Source organism: Triturus cristatus, chromosome 10, assembly GCF_964204655.1.
Source record: "Triturus cristatus chromosome 10, aTriCri1.1, whole genome shotgun sequence".
Taxonomy (NCBI): Eukaryota; Metazoa; Chordata; class Amphibia; order Caudata; family Salamandridae; genus Triturus; species Triturus cristatus.
The window spans coordinates 615,661,528-615,687,345 of record NC_140593.1 but is presented as its reverse complement, the minus strand read 5'-3'; the positions used below and the strand labels follow the sequence as shown (position 1 = coordinate 615,687,345).

General features: G+C 46.3%; 1 protein-coding gene across 4 annotated transcripts in view; it reads left to right on the top strand.

The window, feature by feature from the left end:
- The window catches only part of MGRN1 (mahogunin ring finger 1), a 308,688-nt gene that overhangs the window by 90,669 nt on the left and 192,201 nt on the right, over nucleotides 1–25,818 (top strand). For all 4 annotated transcript variants that reach the window (XM_085632139.1, XM_085632140.1, XM_085632141.1 and 1 more), the window contains exons 8-9: nucleotides 9,949–9,992; nucleotides 18,238–18,285. In XM_085632139.1, the coding sequence (XP_085488265.1) occupies nucleotides 9,949–9,992; nucleotides 18,238–18,285 (92 nt within the window). The remainder of the gene's footprint in view (nucleotides 1–9,948; nucleotides 9,993–18,237; nucleotides 18,286–25,818) is intronic.

Sequence of the window (25,818 nt, the reverse complement as noted above, 5' to 3'; positions counted from 1 at the left end):
GAACAGATTTGCTGTGGATCCACACGACGCCACCTGCTGACGTGCAGGGGAATTGCTAGCACGTTTCTGGATCCAGTCTGGCGCCTGGGGAAATTCGTAAGTGATGAATCTGGGGTTAGAGAATCTCTAATAGAAAAGATGTTACCGAATAAACCAAAGTTTATTTATCAATTATCACTACACCTTTAAAAATATAAACTGTGGGGTTCCACAGGGCTCATTATTGAGCCATATTTTTTTCAAACTCTCTGGCTCCCCTGACTGATTTTCCTTTTATTTTTATCCTATGGCTGGAACTTATGTACATTTGCAGACGTTACCTAAAGCATCATAAAACTGGAAGGAGAGCATGAACTTCTGTGGGACAGCTTCAAAAATTGTTTCTGCTTCAATCGCAAACTGCATGAATGCCACCTCTCTCATGCTGAACACAGACGAGGCCGTAGTCTTAGTTTTCGATAACTCTTCCATCTGGATCTCCAGTTGGTGGCCGTAATCTTAGGTGCCTGCCCAGTGCCCACCTCTAATACACACAACGAACAATAAATTCTCCTTTGAAGCTCACCTTAACAAACTAACTGCCACATGCTTCTTTATGAAGAAGGCATTCAAAAACAAATTCCCCTGTTGTCTAGCTCTTCAAAGAAAAATGCTAGTTCAGCCTGTTAGCAGCCAGCTAGATTACTGTAAATCCCTCTTCAAAGGGCATCCTGCTTTCCTTTGTAATAAATTGCCATTAATACAGAATGCAGCTGCTCGCCTCATAATAGGGTACAGCAGGAGGGCTAGTATTTCTACTCACCTTCCCTCGCTTCACTGACTACCTATGCGAAAGCGCTGCATTTTCAAAGCTCAACTCCATTCTAATGGAAAACCGTGATCTTGGTCACCCTCGCCTACAGACCCCCAGGACCATGCCCCAGCTTCTGCGATGCTGTCCCCAAATTCATCTCCCCACTCGCCATCGATGCCAAGCACTACATTTTCCTTGGAAACCTCAATTTTCACCTCGATGACCCTAAGCCAACATTTCTTACCTTCTTGAGCAAATGTTCAACATTGGCCTCACTCAGCTAGTCACTAACCTCCCACACATTGCAGGACGCACACTTGACTCGATCTTCACAGCCAGCAACAGAATCCAGTACAGCCATGCCACCGTGCTCACTTGAGCAGACCACTCCATCATCCATTTACCATCTTGGGATCCCCAGCAGCACCTCCGAGGAACACAGAACTTCACACCGCAGCTGGAAGAAAGTGTCGGAGTACCAGTGGACTGACGCCCTCAACATCTACTGCCAACCTAGAAGAGCTATCAAGAACTTCTCCACCTGGATCACCAACTACGCAGACAAGTCGCCCCTGTTGAAACCACCAAACTGAAGAGGTCCTCCAAACAAGTCAGTTGGTACACCACAGAACTAAGAACCATGAAACGCGTCTGCAAATGACTCAAAAGGAATTGGTGCACCAGCAAGAAGCCCACAGACTGTGTCACATTCAAGACATCCCTCAACTAATACCACTAACTTCTAAAGGAGACGAAAAGGAGCTACCTTGTCAACCGCACTGTAGCAAGTTCCAGCCACATCAAATAACTCTTGAACATTGTCAGAGAGTTCTCCATCCCCTCAGTCACCAAAAATATCATCACCCCGTCCCAGGAACTCTGTGACACCCTGGCTGACTTCTTCCATGGCATAATCTGCACCGTCTACAGAAACTTCAAGCCCCAACCACCACCGACTTCCTCGGCTTCTCGCGCCAGCGAATGATAAACATGACCACCTGCTCACCACCTCGGACAAGCTCACCACACAAGACATCACAGCCATCATGAACTCCATCTGCTCAGGAGCACCCTCAGATCCATGTCCCCACCACGTCTTCAACCTCTGGAGGAAGACGACCAGCTACAAGCTCATCGCCATCTTCAATGCATCCATCACCACGGCCACCTTCCAAGAAGAATGGAAACACGCAGAAGTCAACCCCCTACTCAAGAAACCTTCCGCCAACGCAAACTAACTACCGCCCTATTTCCCTGCTGCCATTTCCTGCCAAAGTCCTCGAGAAGGCCATCACCCACCAACTTACAGAACACCTGGAGATAAACAGTCTTCTGGATGCCTCTCAATCCCAATTTCACACCAGCCACAGCACCTAAACCGTGCTAATCGCAGCCACAGATGACATAAGATTCCTCTTTTATCAGAAAAAATCTGCGGGCCTGATCTGCCTCTACCACTGAGCAGCGTGCAACACAGTATCACACCACTCCCTTATCAAAAGTTTCACCACATTGACATCCAAAGAGACACCCTCAAGTGGATCGCTTTCTTCCTCAGTGGAAGAACCCAGAGTATCTTCCTACCTCCATTCACCTTGGAACCCATGAACACCATCTGCGGCGTCCCTAAAGGTTCGTCCCTCAACCCTACCCTGTTCAACACCTACATGATGCCCTTGGCTAACGTCATCAGAACACATGGATTAAACATCATATCCTATGCAGACAAAACACAGCTCATCCTCTCGCTTTCAGAGGACCCCTCCGTCACGCTGACCAACGTCCGTAAGTGCATGATGAGAATCTCTGACAGGATGAAAGAACACTGCCTCATACTCAACGCAGACAAGACAGAAGTGCTGATTTTTAGGAACATCACCTCTCTGAGGAGCGATGCCTCGCAGCCTCCTGAACTAGGACTTTCACCTACTCTGACTGACCACGTTGCAAACTTGACATCATCCTGGACATCCATGAAAGACAGATCAACCCATTGTCATCTGCCTGCTTCCTCAACCTTCGCATGCTGCTTAAGATCTTCAAGTGGCTCCCCATCGACACCAGACGCCCGTCACTCAAGTCCTTGTCACCAGCCGATTGGACTACGGCAACTTACTCTACGTCGGAATCACCTCGCACCTCCTCGAGAGAATGCAGACCATACAGATTTGGCAGCCGTACTCCTCCTAGACCTCCCCAAGTAGACCCACATCCCCCCTTCTCAGGAAGCTCCACTGGCTCCCCATTAAGAAAAGATGTCAGTTCAAGATGTTGTCCCACACCTTCAAAGCCTTAGACAGCCAAGGACCAGCATACATCAACCACCTCCTGAACTACCACCAACGGTCCAGCCTCCCTCTTCCTTGCTCACAACCCCTGCATCCCCTGCAGCAAGAGTGTAGGATGTTTATTTTCCTACTTTGCCGCGAAGTCCTGGAATAACCTCCCACCCCACATCCAGAACTCTTACTCTCTGCTGGAAATCAGGAAAGGACTCAAGACCTTTTCAACTGAACCCTCCTCTGCAGCAGTGTTCTCAGCACCTAGATACTCTCACTGGTGATTAGCCACGCTTTACAAATCCTTATTGATTGAAAGCTCTATGACTCTGGGAAGGAGGGGTAGGTCCTGATTTTTATTGGTATGGAGTTCCAGATTATTGGGGCATTGCTTGAAAAGGAGCCAGTTTTATGTTTGTGGGCTTTGGGCAGGATGACGAGCATGGTATTTGAGCTTCGGAGATTTCTTGTCTTTGCTGCCCTTTTGAGCTTAGAGGCGAGATAGGTTGGTTTTCCGGTGGGTAGGGCTTTGTGGGTAAGACAGGCTGTTTTAAAGCTGCAGCGCGTTTCAGTAGGTAGCCATCTCATATGTTTCAGGTTGTAGAAGGCACTCTTCCCATTGTTCCTAATATGATCTTTCATGGTCGGTTTGGAGTCCAGAGTGATCCCTAGAGATATGATGGAGTCAGCTAGTGAGAGAGAGCAGTAGAGAGGGTCAATAGTGTTTATCCATATTAGCTCATGCTTAGGCTGCTTTGTATTTGTAATGAAAAGAATTTCTGTCTTGTCTTGGTTGAGCTTTCGGTGGATGCGAGATAGCCAGTGTTGGACTTCTTTGAGGGTGGCATTTAATCAGTGAATGTCTTCAACCAAGGAATTTTCCATCTAAATCTGGGTGTCATCCGCATATAAATGGAAGGGGATTTTAGCGTGGTTGAGGATGGCTGTGAGAGGCTCCATGTAAATAATTAATAGTGTGAGCGAGAGGACCGTGCTTTGGGGTACTCCCCTGACTATCACTGTTGTATCGGAGATCTATTTTTATTTTTTGAATACGGTTTTGTAGAAAGGATGCAAACCAGCGTAGAACCACGCCATCTGCCCCAATTCTGTTTTGAAGGGAATTCAAGAGGAGCTTGTGGTCAACTGTTTCGAAGGCCACTGATAGGTCTAAGGGAATGAGTAGGCAGCCTTTGTCTGTGTCCAGTGACTTGTGTAAGTCGTCTATTATGTTCAGAATGGCTGTTTCCATGCTTTTGCATCCTTTTCTGAAGTCCGATTGGTGTAGCTCCAGGAGATTGTTGTTTTCGATGTGTTGGTCAAGTTCTGCGAGAACGCATCTCTCTAGGGTTTTGGCTAGTAAGGGTAGATTGGAAACTGGTCTGAAATTGAGGTTGTTTGGGTCTGCTCCTGGTTTTTTGATTCTTGATGTGACTTGGCCGAGTTTGAGACAGTCTGGTATTGCTTCAGTTTCCAGGGGGCTGTTTATTATCCAGAGGGGTGTTAGGGTGTGGTTGAGTTTTTTTTGCCAGTGAGGCTGGGAGTGGGTCCTGAAAGTGGTAGTAGCGGTAGATGTAACCAGCAGAGAAGATAAGAGTGGGTTGAAAGTCTTCCTGCTTCTCTGGTTCATGTGGGACCCTGGGGTTTGGATGCTCTCAATGTTGTCCTAAGGGGTGATCGTTGCCGGGGAGGGCATGGAGTGAGAAGTGGGGTTGTTGTCTTCACTTCTGGGGGTGGGGTCCCCACTTGAGGGCTGCTTGTGATTGAGGGAGAGGTCTATCCTCATGATTTTATCATTGAAGAAGTCGCACATTTTTCGCATTGTTCTTTGGATATCTGTTTTTTTATGGCTGGCTTGGAGGTTTGTTGATTGATGATGTTAAAAAGCTCTTTTGGGAGTTTTTTGGCCTTATCTAGAAAGGAGGCTTTTTCGTTCATTATGTGTTTTTTTTGTTTGTGTATTTCTGCCACATAATATGATGCCACAAAGTGGGATGCTAAGTTAAATGTAGTCACGGACAGCTGTAGAAATGAAACTTACAACGATAGAGGCATTATAAGGTGGAAGCTAACCATTCACACGCCAAAAGATGTAAAGCTCATACATTTAATCAAAGGCTGGAGAAACGTCATTAATATCAAGGTGGAAGGACTCGAAAAAAGGAACCTTACATGGCTTTGCAATAAAAATGTTTGCCTGACTGAGTGTTGACTTGGGTCTGAAATGATGGGAATGAACTTAAAAATGTTGAAGAGGGTGCTTGTTGGAGAATGTGCTTCATTCAATACTTGCATAATTGTGGGCTGTGTAAATGGGAACTTTATTCAGCCACTATGGCTAAATAACAAACTGCTAAACAACTTTTCTACCTAAACATTCTTCGACCTAAACATAATCCCAGACTTACCTTTCGGCTGTGTGATCAATGTGGACTTATTTTAATATTTGTAATGTAATTGACTGTTAACTCCTTGTCATTTTACATCAACATGAAAAGAAGGTTCCATGCTATTGCATTCGTTATTTATTTATATGTCCTTTCTGAAAACTCCACTAGACTTTTTTTTTTTTTTTTAAATAATGCTTGTGCATATTTATGGCGCATACCCATTTTAGAATCCCCTCTTCTCACCCCCTGTACCACTGAAATTATTTTCTTAATCCATAAATAAATAAATCATTAAGCAATAATTGGCATTGGACAGGCTCTGTTGATAGGCCTGTCCACCTATTAGTCCAGCCTTGCACTGATTGAGAAGTAAAGTGTGAAGTAAAGTGTCTTATCTGCCATATTTAATTTAATTGTTTTTATTTTGACCCAAGAAATGGATTTGTGCGTTATTTATTAAATATAATCTCAATAATCAGGACATTTTAGGCAACTAGAAATATTCTAAGTTGATAATCACTGTAGGGTAATTTATTGGAGTAAATCGCTATGTAAGGGCTAAAAGAATTGCGGGCATAGTCTATTTAATTCATTTCAGCCTTGCACAGTAGGGGCTACTCAACTTGCATCTCTAACCTTCTCTCATGGTTTGAGGTTTTACAGTGATCATTTACGCTTGGATAAGGATGGAGCATGCACTTTTGAGAAGGGCACCTATTGCAGCAGGATTGAATACTTTCTGTTGGATGTGAGGTACTGGGATAGAATGCAGGAGTTTATTATTAAACGGAGAATGATAGTTGTCAAAACTTGTTGCATCTCTCCTTAAATGTCATTGTTTCTGACACTCCAATGTGTGTTGATAGGTATAACTCTGAGCCCATTATACCTAACAACCATAGGGCAGTGAAATGGCCAAATGTTCTAAAATGTTAATTTTTTTTGAGCTACCATCGGTCCTTTTGCAGACCTTTCTACCTGTATTATCCCAAAAGTAGAAATACATATTCGCCAATTAAATTCTTTCATGTAGTATTTTACAGGAGTACTCAGATTACATGCTAAGAGAATAACAGGGTCTATGTCGCGGTTCACTGGTGAATGCAAGAAAACGAAAACCCAATTAGTTACAGCAGTCAAATCTGGAAATGCCAATCTGATTAGAAAGGCTAGAGCCAGTCATAAGTACGTACTAGTGGCCATCAAGAGGACCTGTGATGAGGATTACTGGGTACAACTACTGGAAGCATCCAGAAAGGCAGACATGGTTGGCTTTTGACATATTATAACCCATGGATCCCACTGGAACTGATCACTTAATCCAAGCACATCAGTGGGTACAGCACTTTTCTGGACTATCTGCATATAACAGTGTTCCAAATAGTGCAGCAACTGATGACCACCAACAATCTCCGAGCTCTGAACCTTTTTCTTGAGAGTACGCTTTCACATACTCAGACTGCTATTGAATTGTTGAAATATGGAAAGGCCTCTGGTTGTGATCCCATGAGATCTATGTCAAGCAGAAGTAGAAGTTTCGACCCAGTATATTATCTTTCTGTCCAGCGCCATTATGGCAATAGGGGGTATTCCTGATTTGGGGTTTTTTTTGGAGGGGGGGGGGGGGGCTGAATTATACCAATCCATAAGAAGGTTAATGTAGGGATCCCCAGTAATTAAAGACAGATTAGCTTACTAGGCAGCCTACATAAGAAAGGTGTTTTTTGTCGTTTTGGAGGCAAGTCCGTAGTAAACTGGATGGGTGGATGGAAGAAACTCAAATTCTGTCATTGACTCAGACTGACTTCTGAACCGAGGTTGCACTACTCAGGTCTTCCAATTATCTCTAGTTTGCTAGAAGTATATTAAGATCAGGAAGGAACACCTACACGTGGCTTTTGTGGACCCGAACGCTGCATTTGATTTAATTCCCAGGCCAAAACTGGTGGAATGCCTCCAGTCCATGGATGTGCCAGCGCCATTACTCTCTATAATAATAAGATTTCACAAAGATAACTATGCCCAAGCCAGATGTGGGCGGGAGGATGAGCAATCAGAATATATTCAGAATCCCAGAGTGGTCTGTCAGGGATGCGCTCCAGCCCCTACTTAATTTTCTTAATGGAGTGAGCAATAATTTAATGAGTTGTACCCAGGATTCCTCCAAACTGAACACTGTATCAATTCCAGCCGTACTCTTTGCCGATTACACTATTTTAATCTCACGCTCTCCGAGAGGCCTCCTGAACTTACTTGATAGATTCCACTAATTCAGTGATTCCAAGGCCTGAAAATGAATACTTCAAAAACACAGTACATGGCATTAAACCAACATAAGAATTTCAAGGGGAGTATGAAGTCAGGGAAAACTGTCTGGAAAAGGACACTTGTTTAGATTTATCTAGGCATTCGAGTTGAGAAGAGTGTATCCCGGAAGCCCCAAATTGAATAGTAGAGCTGTAATGACTCATGGAGGCACAGTGATTCTACAGACTCATAAAGCCTCTTATACCAAACAAGTGTCACCTGTACTAGAGATTTACAGTGATTTGCGCTACAGCGATGACCATCCATGACGCTCTTGCTGCTCTTCGTGGTCTCCTCCACCGCAAATGGAAGGCTCGCTATAGACTTTAGAAGGTAACTTTTTGCGCTGGACTAACCTGGTCCCTCTATCCTGCCTGCGCTCCATAGCAGTCGTCATGAACTTGTGACTTTCACCCGGTCTCGCACAACCAATTAGTTGCGGATGGCACTTTCTGCTTTTAGGTGATTTATGTACCTTAAATCTTTGAAATTGCATATCTATGGTTTATCTGATTGGATTTTTGTCCTTTTGGTGTCAAATAATTTATAGCATTTGACTCTATTTTGTTATATTGATGTGAGATATTTTTTTAAACATTGCCTCCACGTTAAGCCTGACTGCTTTTGTGCCAAGCTACCAGAGAGTTAAGCACAGGTTAATTTAGTAACTTCTTGTGGTTCACATTGACCAGGATAGTGACTGTTGCTTGAGAAGGAATTAAATCTCCCCCCAACCAGCAAGCTAATTTCTCACAGGAGCACTATGTGTATTTGTGTGTGTTTGCTCCACTATAGTTAATGGTTAGATTGCATTCAGTAGGAGTGTTAAGGACTTACAGTTTGTACCTTTTCAGTGTTCCTGGAGGGGGTCTTTGATAAGGTTATGTAGGTGCAGGAATGCAAACATTTGAATCTGGTTCTAGTTTGGGACTATTGCTGTGGTAGAAGGGGGCAGTGTTTAGAGATACTGTGTTTGATATGGAATGGGGTATTGCGTTGCAGTTGGAGAATTGAATAGGGGTAGCAAGAATTCAAGTTTAGAGCACTAGAAGTTGGTAGAGAATGTGGAATTAAGTGTAGGTTTAGATCTTTGATTCTTAAAAGACATTAAGTAAAGACCGTTCTTTCAGCCACTTCACCGGTGCCTGAGTGTCGTTAGGCAGTCATATGCCATCTTGCCACTCGATTTTGTACATGAGATATTTAGGGGAGGTAAGAGATTTGAGGTCTTTGTTCATCTGCAATGAGTCATAAGAAAGATTTTAGGGAAGTTGTGAGGCGGTTGGACTTTGTATTCCTGTACTGGACGCTGGAAAAGTATTTTGGTGAAAGTATGATTTGTTAGATTGAGTACTGTTAGATGATTTGGGACAGGGCATTTAGCAGAAGTATGAAGAGACTGGCATTTTAGCCCTTCATTTGGTAGGTAGAATAGGTTGTAAACCCCACTTGTTATTGAAACCCAAAACATATCAAATTTACAAGAATTAAGGACAGTATTTAAAATAGTCAATTCTACATGTCCTGTCTAAATCACTTACTACAAAAAGTGCTTTAGTGTTTATCTGCACTTTGTCAGCGGACAAGTATGACTCTTTAATTTGTGTTACCATAACATTAATGTACATTTGTTTGATAGTAGTTCATAGCTTTGGAATGATATATCATTTATTTTAAAAATGCATTTATGTGAGCAGTCTTAGTTGATGCTGAGGTGGGCATGAGGTTGTTGAAGTGTTATGTGAGTGGCGTTCCATTAGTCATAAAGAGTTAAGCCTGAGGCATTAGGTCACAGTAAGTTGGTAATTTGACTAGGTGGGGCATTGGATATCCAGTTTGGCAAGAGCCACTGAATTTATTGCTCTGTGGTCTAAGACGTTTTGGGGAATTAGGCAGGCCTTAGTGTTGATCTACAGTAGAGCATGAAGTTTAGATTGAAATGGACAAGTTGCTCGTAGTGACACCGGAATTATGGCTGAGTAACATGTGTGCTCTACTAGCACTGACTTTTGTGTCTCTCTTGCATTTGTCTATGAAAATTGCATCTGATCCAAGAAATAAAGTCTGTCCTGCATGTGTGTCGCGCATTTCAAGCTTATGTGGGTGGTCAACGCCTTACCCCAGGATGATGCATATCCCATCATGATCTACTCATACTATGTCTCCTTTTCTCTTGCAGAAGTCACAGGGCATGCTCATGTGTTGCTGGCAGCTTTTGAGAAGGTAAGTAATCTTCCTTGACCTTAAATTGCACAGATGAGTACACATCATAGTCTTGAAAGTAGTCCATAAATTCAAACCACCAAATATTACCAGGTATGCAGTCTTCTACCAATCTAGTCTATGTGGAATTCGTGACAGTGCTTCAAATTTCTTGCCAACACTTCTCCGTTTTTGTGCTTGGAGTCTCTGTTCTTAATGAGTCCTCTGTCTGCAAGGCTCTTCCCCTACAACTCACAACGGTAGAGACATGGTTTCTTGCCACCTGCCTCCTACACCTCTGCCACCACCCTAATTAATTCTTCACCCCGTCAATGCTCACCTACTCAGATGTATTTTACCACCCATCTGCTGCCACACACATCTGTATCCTATCCCATCCTTACTATAGCGCCTTGATGCCTCCGGGCATTTGCTGCGTTCTATAAGTCCCCCGCAAATCAAATCAAATCATCCTTCACAATCTGTCTGACCACCACACTCATGCCTCCCCACTTCTGTTCACATCTCATTCTCTACCCACCTACCATCTACATCCCCGACCGCACCGTAGTCACTACATGCCTGCCTCACTCGCGCCTGATCACCTTCTAACCCTACTTTCCCTGTTTCCATCCACCTGACCACTATACTCCTTTCCTCATCTTAATCACTTCCCTCCTTTTACCACCTTTCTGTACCCACCCACCATTTTGCCCCACCTCAGCTACTATATACTTTTTCCCACACCCACAAAAGAATATATCTGCCCCCCAATAACAAGCTAAACTGAAGTGATAGAATCTGCCACAGGCCCTCCAAGATACACTGTGCAGTAGATCACACATGCTACATTCTTCTCCCTGATTGTGTTGATTTAAGAAATTGAACTCTTCATGGCACTTGACTCGTAGCTTAAGAGGCCCATACATCTTTGCTCTCCACCAGCCTCTGCCTTTTAAAATAAAATCTTTGGTTAACCAAGCTTGTCTCCTGCAAAACTCCTTTGTTCTATTTGTCACTTAGGACACTTGCATAACCCTCTCTGTCTGTCTCTCTCTGTCTCTCTCTCTCTGCCTGCCTGTCTGTCTCTCTTTGTCTCTCTTTCTCTGTCTCTGTCTGTCTCTTTCTCTGTCTCTCTCGCTCTGTCTCTCTCTCTCTCTCTCGCTGTCTCTCTTTCTCTGTCTGTCTCTGTCTGTCTCTCTGTCTCTTTCTCTGTCTGTCCCTCTCTGTCTCTCTCTCTGTCTCTCCCTCTCTGTCTGTATCTCCCTCTGTCTGTCTCCCTCTGTCTGTCTCCCTCTGTCTGTCTCTCTCTGTCTGTCTCTCTCTGTCTGTCTCTCTCTGTCTGTCTCTCTGTCTCTCTCTGTCTGTCTCTCTCTGTCTGTCTCTCTCTGTCTGTCTCTCTCTGTCTGTCTCTCTCTGTCTGTCTCTCTCTGTCGGTCTCTCTCTGTCGGTCTCTCTCTGTCTGTCTCTCTCTGTCGGTCTCTCTCTGTCGGTCTCTCGCTGTCGGTCTCTCTCTGTCGGTCTCTCTCTGTCGGTCTCTGTCTGTCTCTCTCTGTCTGTCTCTCTCTGTCTATCTGTCTAGCTCTCTCTCTCTCTCTCTCTCTCTCTCTCTCTCTCTCTCTCTCCCTATCTATCTATCTGTTCTTTTTTTAAATGTTTTATTGTTTTACAAAACAACTCTCAACATTCCACCATCGGTTGTACATCAATATAGCACCAAACACAAAAGCAGTCTGTAGTACAAGTAGTGGCGATTGACGGGTGCATAGAAAATTCTGAATAGCTTTGCTGGTATCACTGGTGCATTTCACTTGCTCAGTGGCAAAAAAGATGGTGGCGGTGGCGCTCTTGTAGTTGGTTCCAGCAATGTGTTTAAAGCTCTCTGCCACAGGGGACGCCTGGGACTCCTCATCCAGTCGAGCCATAGTATGCTCTCTAGCTTCCCACACTTTTAATTACATTTATTTGGGTAGCCCCTTGTTTCATATATCACCTTTGCCTCCTCCATACAATATATCTGAAAGAGACACTTAGTTCTAGATTCCTTACCTTAGAATTACCCAAAGGCGTCACACTGGTTCCACAGAATTTTTTCTTAGCAGTACCCCTGCACGTCGGTGGGTGACGTCGGTAGACTCCGCGTCCGTCGTTGTCGCCGGGATGACATTGCGGTGCCTACTTAGACGCCACTCCTGAATGCTTTTGTCAGTGATTTCTTTTTCTGCGCCAGCTTAGCGTAGATCCAGGGAGATCCCCATAGTAATTTTATGACTAGTCTTTTTTCGACGTTTTGTCGACTGCTTTTTTGAGTCTTCTGCTCTTGGTGTTCGAGGGATCTCCCAATGCCGGACTGGGTTCAAGCCCTGTGACTCCTGTCACAAACTGATGTCTGTGATGGATCCACACCTCGTGTGCCTTTGGTGTCTGGAGCGCGACCACGACCCAAAGTCGTGCTCCGACTGCTGGGCCATGAATCCAACGTCTTTACGGGAGCGGTCCAGAAAGCTATTGTAGACTCGGCGGTCGGCTCCACGTCTTTCTCTTTCCCGTTCTCGTTCGAGAGAAAGGTCTCTAGACCGCTCGCAGAGCCACCACACCTCTTCGCACTCCAGGTTCTTGGGTACGTCTAAGAAGAAGGCGAAGAAGCACCGACACTATTCCCCTTCGCCCCGTCGGTCGGCTGACACGATGCGGGACCCGGAGCATCGTCGCTCGAAGGCTCCTTCTCTGGCAGCTACTTCAGGGACAACTCCATGCCTCCCCCATTTCTGGGAGCCAGAGCATCCCCTGCCCAACTCTGAAAATTTTACGTGGCCCTCCACCTTGTTTTTGGGCAGCCCGACTCCGCCAGTGTGCCTTTGGGCCCTGTGGAGTCGGTCGGGGGTCCTGGGCTTTCGATGCCTGCGGCTCCAGCCCCTGCCCCAGAAGGCCCCCGTGGATCTGGGCATGGATCGGTATCGAAGCTGGTCAATCTTACTCTACCTTCTCAGGCGCCGATCCCGACAACGCCCCCGGTGTTGGCTGTTCCCCTGGTCGACGCCGTCCCCATCCTCACCCCCGAGATGGAGCCGGACCGCTGTCAGTCAATATCAGATCTGACGCTGGAGGGTACCTTTGTTCCCCTGGTTATCCCTGGTGTTCCCTACCACCCAGATGGTGGTGATGAGGACTAGGAGGGATCGCTGGATCCTTTAGCAAGCCAGCTAAGGTAGCTGGCCTGGAGAGAGGACCTGGGTGACGCCAGTGATCTGGACACTTCCCCAGACCTTGGCATGCTTTCTCCCCCTATTGTGGCTATGGAGGGAGATTCCTATGCTGTGGTGGTGCAAAGGGCGGACGAGGCCTTGGGCCTAGAGCTCTCTTCAGTGGTAGCCAGGACTAACCTCCTGACGGAGGTGCTTCAGCCTGCGGCAACCTCCTCTGAACTTCTTTTGCCCTTCAACGAAGCCCTCACTGATGTCCTTCTGGGCACCAGGTCCAAGCCCAGCACTGGGGCTCCTGTGAAAAGGACAATTGCCCGCCGCTATCACCTGGCGCCGGTAGACTCAGTTTTCCTCACCCACACCCTTCCCTAGAGAGCTTGGTGGTTCAAGCCTCTTCTTCAAAGGGCGCATTCCCTTCTGCTCCCCGAGATAGGGAATCCAGGAAGATGGATCACCTTCAGAAGCTCATGTTCTCTTCCTCCGGCTTGGCGGTCCGTGAATACTGCATGCCTCTTGGGCCGATACTCCCACACCATCTGGGATACAGTCGCACAGGTGCTGCCTCAGTGCCCGAAGAGGCCCGGGCCGTTCTCTTCCAAGAAGTGGCAGATGGCAGAGACGCAGCCAAATTAACAATTAGATGTGGATTGGATACCACCGGCTCAACGATTGCCACGTTGGTAGCCCTTAAACGCTACGCCTGGTTGAGGACATTTGGCTTTTCGGGGGATGTCCAGTCAACTTCACTGGACATGCCCTTTGATGCCCGTCGTCTTTTTGGCGACAAAGCAGACTCCACTTCAAAGATTTTGGGGCCACAGACAGATCTTTGGGCCTCGCTGCGTCTTCATGTCCACTCCAGTCTGCTTTTCGCCCCTTTTGTGGCTACGGAAGGGGCACCCACCACGTCCGGCCCAGTCTAGCCACCGGTTCATGCAAGCTGCCCAGCCTCTGCGTGGCTGCGGATGTGGGACCCAGTGACCTTGCGGATCTGGGAGCCAGCGGGCCGGCCAGTCCACCCTTTCCCCCCTGCCGCAGCTTCCGAACCTGCCTAGTCTGACGTTTTAGGCCTATCAACGGCCAGTGAGCTGCAGGATTCGCCATCACTTTCCCCACTGGCAATCCATCATGTCGGACAGGAGGGTTTTGCAAATAGTTAGAAGGGGCTACTCCCTCCCCTTCGAGACTCCCCTCCCTCCATGCCACTATTTTTCGACCGCATGTCGGAGGATAATTTGACGCTTCTCTGCCAGGAACTCTCAGCTCTCTTGGCCAAGGGAGCTATCGAGAGGGTCCCTGCACCAGAAGTAGGTCGTGGTTTCTATTCCTGCTACTTTGTGGTGCCCAAGAAGGACAAAGGCCTGCGTCCTATTCTAGACCTCGGGGCCCTCAACCGCTTCCTCCGGAAGGAGAAGTTCAAAAAGCTCACGTTGGCTCAGGTCCTGTCTGCCCTCGACCCTGGATGGTGGCGTTACACTTGCAGGACGCCTATTTTCATATTCTCGTCCTGCCAGCCAACACACGCTAAACCACGGTTTACGGTAGGCCTCAAGCATTTCAGTTCACCGTGCTCTCCTTTGGCCTTACCAGTGTCCCTCGGGTGTTCACGAAAGTGATGGCTGTGGTTGCAGCTCATCTGCGCAGATTAGGGGTTCCAGTCTTCCCCTATCTAGATGACTGGCTGTTGAAGGCGAGTTTGCCCCAGACTGTTGTCTCCCACCTCCATATTACAGCGGACGACTGGCACTCGCTGGGGTTCACGGTCAACGTGCCGAAGTCACACCGGACTCCCTCTCAGACACCCTTTCATCGGAGCTGTTCTGGACAGAGTGCAGTTTCGGGCCTATCCTCCAGAGCAATGAGTCCGGGATATTTGGGCTATGATTCCGATGTTTCAGCCTCTGTCCCGGATTTTGGAGAGAATGATTCTGAGGCTGCTGGGCCTCATGGCCTCCTGCTGGTGGATCATGTGAGGTGGCATATGCGAGCTCTGTAGTGGGACCTGAAGTTCCAGTGGGTGCAACATCACGTTAAACTTTCCAACTACATCCAGGTCTCGGAGGGACCCGCACAACAGCTGCAGTGGTGGTTAACAAACCCGGCTTGGGTCAGAGGCAAATCCCTCTCCCTTCCCCAACCAGACCTAACTGTGATGATCGATGCTTTACTTCTGGGATGGGGCGGCTACCTGGGAGAGGCTGAGATCAGTGGCGTCTGGTCTCCGGCGGAGTACGGGCTCCATAGCAACCTGTTGGAGCTCTGGGCTATCCACATGGCACTGAAAACTTCCTTCCCTCCCTCAAAGGGAAAGTAGTGCAGTTGTTCACAGACAACACCACCGCCAAGTGGTACTGCAACAAACAGGGGGGGGTGGGGTCGCGGACTCTATGTTAAGAGGCTCTTCGCCTCTGGACATGGCTGGAACATCAGGGCATGACCCTGGTGGTTCAACACCTGGCAGTTTCTCTGAATGAAAGGGCAGTCAAACTCAGCCGTCGGTGCCTGGTAGATCACGAATGGCGTCTTCACTCTGAGGTGGTGCAAGGTTTCTTTCAGCGGTGGGGAGAGCCTTGGTTCGATCTGTATGCCACAGAAGAGAACGCGCAATGTCTGCAGTTTTGCGCATTGGAGTTTCCAAGGCGGCACTCGCTCGATACACTTTTCGTCGCGAGTGAAACTGCGGCCTCCTCCACTCCTTCCGCCTGTACCACTTCTGCCCCGAGTGGGGAAGAAGATCAAGAGCAACTGGGCACAAGTCATTCTTGTGGTTCCGGCCTGGGCACTAAGTGTCTGGTACCCCGATCTAGTGAGCATGGCCATCGATCCTCCGATCAGACTGCCCTTTCGGTAGGATCTTCTGTCACAGCAACAGGGGACAGCCCTTCACCGGAACCTGTCCAGCCTCAACCTCAGATTGAGCAGCGACAGTTGACAGCTTTTGACCTTCCGCCCGAAGTCTGTACTGTCGTCTTGGCAGCTAGGAGTCCCTCCACTAAAACGGTATACACCTGTAGATGGAGCAAGTTTATGGCATGGTGCACAGCAAAGATTGTGGATCCCCTTTCTGCCCCTCTTTACGAGGTTCTCTTGTTCGTTCTTTCTTTGGCCCAGCAGTGCTCTGCTCTGGGCACTCTTGCAGCTATTTATGCTTTCCTTCGGCTACCAGATCAGCCCTCTATTTTTCAAGTCCCCTATTGGAAATAGATTCTTTAAGGGCATTATTCATCTCTTTTCTCCATCTCCTTTCATAATGCCCCAGTGGGATTTGAATCTTGTTTTAACTTACCTTATGAGCAGTTCCTTCGAGCTTCTTCACAACTGTCCTCTCAGGCTCCTCACTCTGAAAACTGCTTTCCTTGTAGCCATCCCCTCTGCTCGCAGAATGAGCGAGCTTCAGGCCTTTTTTTCCAAGCCCGCTTTCTTCTCTGTGCATCCGTACAAAGTGGTGCTTAAGACAAGACCGTCGTTCCTTCCTAAAGTAGTTACACCTTTTCACCTAGGACAGGCGATTACTTTGCCTACCTTTTTCCCACCTCCGCACCCTTCAAAGGAGAAGGAGAGACTCCACCGTCTGGACCCTAAACGTGTGCTGTCCTTCTACCCTGACCGCACAAAAGATTTCCGGATGGATGATCAACTCTTCGTTGGCTATGTGGGTGCCAGGAAAGGTCGGGCTGTCCAAAAGCAGATCATCTCTCAATGGGTTGTCCTTTGTATTAAAGTCTGTTATGCTTTAGCGAAAAAGGAACCTCCAGTGGGGCTGCGTGCTCATTCCACTATGGCTACGGCAGCAACTACTGCATTGGCATGTGGAGTCCCACTTCTTGACATCTGCCAGGCGGCCCCATGGGCATCCTTGCACACGTTCACCAGACATTACTACCTGGACAGCCAAGTCCGGAGGAACGGGTATTTTGCCCGGTCTGTCCTCCAGGACTTTCTGGTGTGAACTTAGTTCACAGTCCCTTCTCTGTATGATGGTATTGCAGGGGTATCTATTCTAAGGTAAGGAATCTATAACTAACTGTCTCTTTCAGTTGAACAAGTTACTTACCATCGGTAGTGTTGTATCTGTAAGAGACACAGGTTAGTTATAGATTCCTTACCGCCTCACCCATCCTCCCCGCTCTGCGAACTGATTTCTAGGGATAGGGACTCCCTTACAGAGCCCTAGTATGGCGCACCAGTGGTCAGTGTCTTTCATGGCTCTGCGATTCTGGCATGGAAAGTCCTGTCAGAATTGACGTCAGCCACAGGGGCGGCATCTAAGTAGGCACCATGACGTCATCCCGTCGACCACGACGCTGATGATGGACGCAGAGTCGACTGACGCCATCCACCAACGCGCAGGGGTACTGCTAAGAAAAAATTCTCCGGATCCAGTCTGACGCTGGGGGGTAATTCTAAGGTAAGGAATCTATAACTAACCTTTGTCTCTTACAGATGCATTGTTACAGAAGATAAGTAACTTGTTCTTCATGCCTGCTATCCACATGTTTGCCTCACCATATTGTTGACCTTCAAATATCCTGCACTCTCTTGATTTGCTCCTTGAAACTAGTGGATCTCGGATATCTACTATTTGCTTCTTTCACATTGATAGACTGCTGTTTCTCATGACTGTTGCTTCCATGGCTTTCATTACTCACATCTGAGTTTTGGGCTCCCATTTCTGTCCCCTCCACAACAGCCATTTATACCCCAGTCTGTCTTGCCCCTCCTTTTTATATTTTGATACCGCGGTTGTGTTGAAGCTGCTTTGTCCCACATGGCAATTATTCTTCCATAATGGTTGTGCCATAAGCTTGTTCCTCATACTTCTCTCTTTAATCCTCTGTCCAGGTCTATGGTCACTGATTTTATACTGTCTTTGGTGAGATCATATGTTCTCTGTTGGTTCAGGTTTTGGTACCACAGTCTCTGTAGCCCTCATCATATCTAAGCCCCATTTACGCACAACTCCTGCAGCCGCAGGCATTTATCAGTAGTTGTGCTGTCAGACTCGCTTATTTGTAGATGTACATCTATTTACCTTTCGCCTATTTTTTTATTTTATTTTACAGCACGTTGATGGTAGCTTCTCTGTCAAGCCACTCAAACAAAAACAAATTGTAAGTAACCACTTGCATAAGCATTTTAAAAGCATTTTTATATTAACAGAGCTTTGAACTGCCTGTTCACGGTATGCGTTCTTAAGGGCTAGATGTCCAGTTGTAGCTGTGTTTCAGATGACTTTGTTTACTCTAGTTGCATGCAATGCACATTAGTTAGGGCATTGTCTTCCTTCTGCTGACATACTAGACTCTTAACTACTGCTATAATATAAAATCCTGTGTGTGCTTCTTCTAGGCCTATTGGTAGCAAGGGCTTGGAAAAATCTGGGGCAAGAAATAGAGACACTGTCTTGTAATACTGTCTTGCTATTGAGCATAGTTCAAGGCGTCCTGAAAAAATGAACCGTATTTAAAAAATAATGCAGTGTGTTCTTTCCATAATGTGCCAGGCGTCTGCCCCTCAGATTGTGTAAATGAGACCCAAAACAGTGGCGTCAGAATGTCTTTCTGATGAGCCATAGTGATGTGTAACTCAAGGTAAAAAGTGGGGAGGGAATCTCACACATCAACCTTGACTTGGGTGACACAGAGGGGACCTTGACTCAGAAAATATTAATTGAAAATGGATTAAGACAGGGGTGTGTCCTGGCTCCCCTACTTTTCTCCTTATTAAGACCTGACATGCTAGCAATTCGGGGGAATGGCAAACATGTTGCATGCCTTCTGTATGTAGATGATCTTGTAATCGTAGATCGGGAAGAGATAGGCTTGCAAAGAAAGCTGGACATGTTCATGAAATATTGTAATGATAAAATACTAGTAGTACATATGGAATCAAACAAATGTATTGTGTTTTAGTTATAAAATAACAACGTTTAGCTGGTTTCTGGTCTCCAATAAGCTGGAGCTAGTAAAAGAATATAAGTATTTAGGGGTCTGGTTTGAGAAGTCTCTAAAATGGATGAAAAGCGGAACTGCTGAAAAGCGAAAAAATAACTGTGCGAGCTGCATTTGGGGGTCTACTGGAGGGCTATGAACAAACTAAATATTATCCGGAGGCGGCGCAGACCCCACTGGAGGGGATGATTGGACTGAAATACACTACAAATCCCAACATGCAGTAAAGGTAATACTCACCGAGCAGGCCCACCAGAGGGCAATATAATTAATTAGCATGCAGATAAGTGTGCATTTCAGCGTGACTGCACCATTTCTGATAAGCCTGTGAACAAGAAGTGTGGTACTTCGAAACATGTCAAGCAGAACTATCATCTCGGTGCTGGCATCAACTGTGATAACACTCTTTGCTCCTTGTATGAAAGTCTTAATGGCAGTTGCGTTCACAATTAAATCCTTGATACCACCAAAAGCCAATTGAGCTTCATTTGACCATACATATATCACATTCTTTTTCAATAAACTCCTTAAAGGTTGCACTGTCAATGCATATCTCTGTACAAATCTAACGTAAGATTCGCCTAGACCCAAGAATGCTCAGAGGGTATCTTTGTCTTCTGGAATAGGTGCTGTGCTAATGGCTTTCAAAAGGCTACCCTTGGGTGTTATTCCTTCTCTTGACAAATTATGCCCCAGATATTCAATATTGTTTTCCATGAACTTACATTTCTCTCGATTAGCTGTCGTACCATATTTGTCTAGCTTCTTCTTGACAATGTTCAAAAGTTCCAACTGATGAGGAATATCATCAGAAAGTATAAGTAGGTCATCTTGAAATGCCGGAATACCTTCAAGCCCATCAAAAAGTGATCCATTAACCTTTGGAAAAGGCCTGCAGCGAATGCAAGCCCAAACGGTGACCGTTTGTACATGTAAGCACCAAAGGGGGTAACAAACGTGGCCAAATGTTGAGAATTCTTACTTAGTGGCATCTAGTAGGATGTGGACCGTAGTTCTATTGTTAAAAATGCTTTGTGAGAGTGGACTGGTGCTACGTCATATCAAACGCCTACATCCGGATGTGGTGATTCTCCAGGAGACTCGCCTACAAGGCACAAAATGCGGTTTCCTGGGGAGGGGAATATACAGAGTCCTGGCACACGCAGGCCATACCGCAGGATCCAGAGGGGTGGTGATTATGATCAGAAATACGCTCCCATTTAAAACGACACGTATATGGCCAGCATCAGGCGGAACATATGTGGGAATGATGGGTAGCTATGGTAGACTACGGCTGTCCCTGTTTGTCTATGCCCCGCGGCGATTGCTGACACGCACACTAAATAAAATCACGGAAATCCTCTTGGAGGCCCCGACCTCTCTACATATGATTGGAGGGGATTTTAATGATGTGATGGATGTGTCCTTGGACAGCATGGGAGGTAGGACACCACCAGCCCCGTGTGCAGCCCTGACACAGTTCTCGGACACAGTGGGTTTGGTGGATGTATGGAGAACACAAAAACCATAGGCCAAACAATACTCATTCTTCTCAGGGGCACACAGGGCCTACTCGAGACTAGATTACATTTTTATTCCAACGGGCGAAGTGGGAGAAGGCCGAGAAATAGACTACCTGGCCAGAGGTCTGTCCGACTACTCACCACTGTGGATCAGAATGGGGGTAAAGAACGGAAACCGCAATCCCAATGAAGACTCATGGCTTGGGACCTCCAAAACGAGAATATTCTCAGAGGCCTGCGGGCAGATACTGAGATACTTTTTATGTTTAAATGTGTTAATTAGTATTTTCACATTGAAGAACAATAAAAAGGCAAAAGCAATCTAGTGCAAGATAGTTGACATTCCACGTGCAATCCTGTATCTATACAAACATATTGCAATTTTAATATAATATATAAATTTAGCAGTTCCGATGCAAGAGGGTCTGAGATACGTTATAAAGCGAACGAAGGAACGGTGGGGTCGAGGGTCACAGTCTGGGAAGCATACAAAGTGGTGCTGAGAAATAGGGCACAAAACCCGATAGCATGGGAAAACGAAAAGAAACTGAACGGCTAGAGACTCTAGAGCGCCAACTCCTGACGTTAGAAGAGCAGACAATTACAGGACAAGATCTGCAGCTCACCAGACGACTGGAGACACTTAGACAGGAATACAAAGATTTAGCGCATAATGCGGCCAGAGACAAGCACATAGCCACCTTCCACCGATTATACAACACCTGGAACAAAGCTGGGTGCCCCTTATCCCAACTGTGGTTTGCATTGACAGTGAAGACGCTGGCATGTTGAATTCAACAACACGAAAGAATTCAGGGCTTCAGGATCTCACAGGAAGTTATGAGTGAGAAAAAAATATTTGTATATGCAGACGATATCTTATTGTTCATAACTGAACTTGAAAACACAATCCCTACTATCTTTCAGACCATCGAAGAATATGGTAGACACCCAGGATATAAGGTAAACTGGCATAAGTCAATGGCCTATAGCCCTAGACCCTTAGATAGGTGGCCTCCCCTGCCTGAGGACTTAAAGATAGTAGAAGAGGGCTTTAGATATTTGGGCATTTTTCTCACACCATACAAGAAACTGTGTCATTAAAACAATGTGAGACGAATAATACGTAAGTTCAAAGACGATACAGAACGATGGAAGACACTTCCACTCACGATAACGGGAATGGCTGCAATGTTTAAAATGATCTGAATGCCCAAGTTCCTTTATGCTCTACAGAACTCCTACCACCCTCTCCTGCAGACAATATTCCGGGAAATTGAGGCTGCGAACACTGCAACAAAACCCTTATAATGGGGGGGTCTAGCAGTACCAGACATTGATGCTTTCTATTGGGCAGAACATCTAACACCAATCAACGATTGGAGAGATGTAGCCATAAATCACCCCACATACGGGTTAGAAAGGGAATTACTGCAACCACATACATTTGCTCACTATTATATGGGGGCCAGGGAAACACCGCCTACTCCCGGCCACACAAACTACCTTGGAAGTCTGGGGGAGGGCCTCCAAAACACTTGGATGGGCTCATAAGATCACGAAAGCAATAACTCTCTGGAAAGGAAACTGGCTGAGGTGAATAGGGAAATTAAAAGGTTTAGGCCACTGGGACATGGTGGGGATCTCAACGGTCGGAGACATTACGGACAAAGGGGCCCTCAAACCTTCACCTCCCTACGCACGGAATTCCAACTCCACAGCACTCAACTCTTTAAATACACACAAATAAGACATGCATGGGCAGCAGAAGCCCTGACAACAGAGGGCTTTCTGGAATAAGCGCCACTAGAGGGCCGTTTGTTGCAAGAGCCGCTCACATTCAAAGCATTAGCCCTTACGTACAAAACGCTGAATAACAATATGCCGGAGTCTAGGTAACCTTTGAGGTAAATGGGAGACGGAGGTGGGTGAACTAAAAGACATTGATTGGGAGGCTGCCCCCCAGAGAGGTAACGATTAGGGCACAACTCCATCTTATTCTGTATAAGATATGTTGGAAATGGCCCTTTTTGCAGGGTTATCCCTAAACGTTTTGCTTTTTCCTGTTATTTTTTCCTGACCTGTGTGTGTTGGTGTTAGGACTCTGAGCACTTTACCACTGCTGATCAGTGCTAAAGTGCATATGCTCTCTGTGTAAACTGTGTTTTGATTGGTGTTTCCATGATTGGTAAAGTGCACTGCGAGTGCCAGGGCCTATAAATCAAATGCTGTTGATGGGCTGCAGCACTGGATTGTGCCACCCACGCAAATAGCCTGTAAAGTGTGTCTAAGGCCTACCATTGCAGAGTCTGTGCGCAGCCTGGGGCTGCCATGTCGACTTGGCAAGTGCACACACTTGCAAGTCCCTAAACCTTCCATTTCCTACATGTTAGTCACCCCTAAGGTAGGCCCAAGGTACCCCTGTGGGCAGGGTGCATTGTATTTGAAAGGTAGGACATGCCCTGGTGTGTGTGGCATGTCCTGATAGTGAATTACAGCCTACTTCGTTTTTCACTATTGCAAGGCTACCTGTTCTCCATAGGCCAGAATGGGCAGTTGGATTATTACATCCTATAATCCTAACTGACCCAGGGAACATGGTAGAAATTCGAGTTCAGTGTGCCTGAACTCAGAATGATAAAATACATCTTTTAGTGAAGTTGGTTTTAACATTCTGAGTTTGAAAATACCACTTTTAGAAAGTAGGTATTTTCTTGTATTTTCTTGTCTGACCATCCAAACCTGCCTCTGCTAGGTTGTGTATTCCTTGTCTGGAGTTTGAGTGACAGGGGCTGGGGAATTCCAGGCGGCTGGGGAATTCCCGGAGACAGGGGAATTCCCGGAGACAGGGTGAGTCAGCACAGGGCTGAATAGAGAGATCTCCATGTAGATGGGTGGGAGGAGTTGAACCTGGGACCTGAATAGGGCTGTGCTTTCCCTCCCCAATGCTGGCTCCACCTCCTGCGGTGCGTCTGATGTCTCTGCCCTCTGAAAGGAAAGAAGGAGTCATGTAAACAAAGTGCTCTAGGACTGACCAGAACTGGTTTGGACTAGGTTCAACACAAAAAGTACTGGCACACTGTAGCAAACATTTATTTTTATTCTGGAATGAGTGGAGGAAGTGTGTTTTATCACAAACCACCCATGCTCGTTATATTATATAGAATCACCCCATCCAGAATGCTACAAAATTAAAAATTGTATAAGTCAGTAAAGTCAGAATGAAAGAAATGTGAAGTCAGTCCGCAGATAGAAAAACTCTACACACACCCTCGATGATGAAGAGGTGAAAAATGTGTAAAGAGAGAGAGAGTACCTCACGTGCGCACCACCAGAGGAGCTACTGGTTGGTTCTCACCAGCTTGCCCACGTCAATTTCATCATTGGTGACTCTCTCTCAGGAAAAAAGTGTGCAGTGTCCAGTGAAACAACACATAACACAAGACTGTGTAGTGTGAAAACAAAAAGACACATAGACTGTGCGAACAAGGACAGGAAAAAATGGGGAGAGGTATTAGACTCTCAAATAATTGTTTATTCTGGTTAGGAGTCTATCCCCCTATTTAAAAACACAGCATGTTGCATACCTTAATAATGACGGCCAACATGTTTCATTGCCAGTTGATTTGTGGCAATTTCATCAGGGCAAGAAGGGGTCAAAGATCGCCTTCTCTGGACACACACCTTTAAAAATGGACTGACAAACACAAAAGAGACAACACACAGCTTAATTGGTTCAGCGGGAAATATATACACCGTGCATCCCATAAATGGTTAGGATTATGAGCTCAGATCCGTTACCTAGTTGGGGCTATGGGCCCACATACCAGCCACCAACCAATCGCAGGGGCGTTCTACCCTCTTTACTTTCGCCTTCCTGCTCTGCAAAGCACGACCGTAGTTAGTGCCTGCACCTGTGAAAAGAGTATGTCGATAATGTATGACTAACCCAACAAGACACGATCCCTAATCTTGTAATGCTCCTAGAGCTCTCATGGATGCTTCACCTGACGAGTCGAAAGAGCACACTGGCGGCGATTCACCCATTTGTATAATGTACCGCAAGACTACCCAGTTCGTAGCTGTATCTTCGTAAGTCCCCAAGCTGGCTTAAAAACAACCCTCTAGCACACACCATGCTACAAAAAAGCTCGGGTTCTACACACCATAAACTTCCATGCGACACTCTGAAAATACGGGCAGCTTTCTCTCAGTGGCTCGTATACCCCCCGCTTACCCTGTAACTTTACTGCCAGGCGGAAACTCAGCACTGGAACAGATTGCAGCCCGACCGTGTCTGTTTTCAAGACGGCTCTAGCCCCATCTTGCGAGACTCGGCGGTTTCACGTCTCGTAACGATATGTTCTAAGGAAATGCGGCGGCCATCTTAGAACTATCTCTGGTCCTATTTACAGATAGTAACAGCCTAGTTGGAAAGAATGTTCCCAGCCACAGAGGGATCGTTGAGGGTGTGCGATTTTACTTTCCAGCTGCGGGCATACTCATTACCCATACCAATATCAACCGTAGGGTGAACAAACGAATATCGATCATAGGGTGAGAAACGGGGCAGCCATCTTGACAGTGTGTTAGATATCGGAAGATATAATCACCTCAAATTTCGTTCAATAAAGTGTACCCCAGACTATAGCACAAAGCTCCATAATGGGTAAGAGGACATGATCATGGGCCACTTGATATATTGCATAAAAGAAGGTCTCAGCAGTCCAAAGAGGATTGTCCCACAGGCACGGCAGAGACCATTTCGGGGGAAACATCAACCCCAATTAATCAATTCAGATCATAAGGCTACACCTATTAAGTATTAGGCTGCACTCAAAATATCACACATAGAACATCAGGAAATGGCGAATGTAGTGGGGTCGTGTTTGCATGGTGTTATACTAAACTTACAGATGACCACCTATCTGCTCACTTTGTTCCACTCAATTTGGTCATTAAGACCGATGGTATCCCCCTTCTCTGAGTAGATCCAGCGAGCCTCCTTCACAGCCAATTTTTTGTCTATTTCGCCAATGTCGCCAAAAACTTTTTCCAGAATGACCCATTTTAATGATCTAAAGGGATGTTGCTGGTCTCGATAGTGTTGTACCAAGCGGGTCGTGAGCTTGCCGGCCCTGATCGTGCTCAGATGTTCCTGTATGCGAAC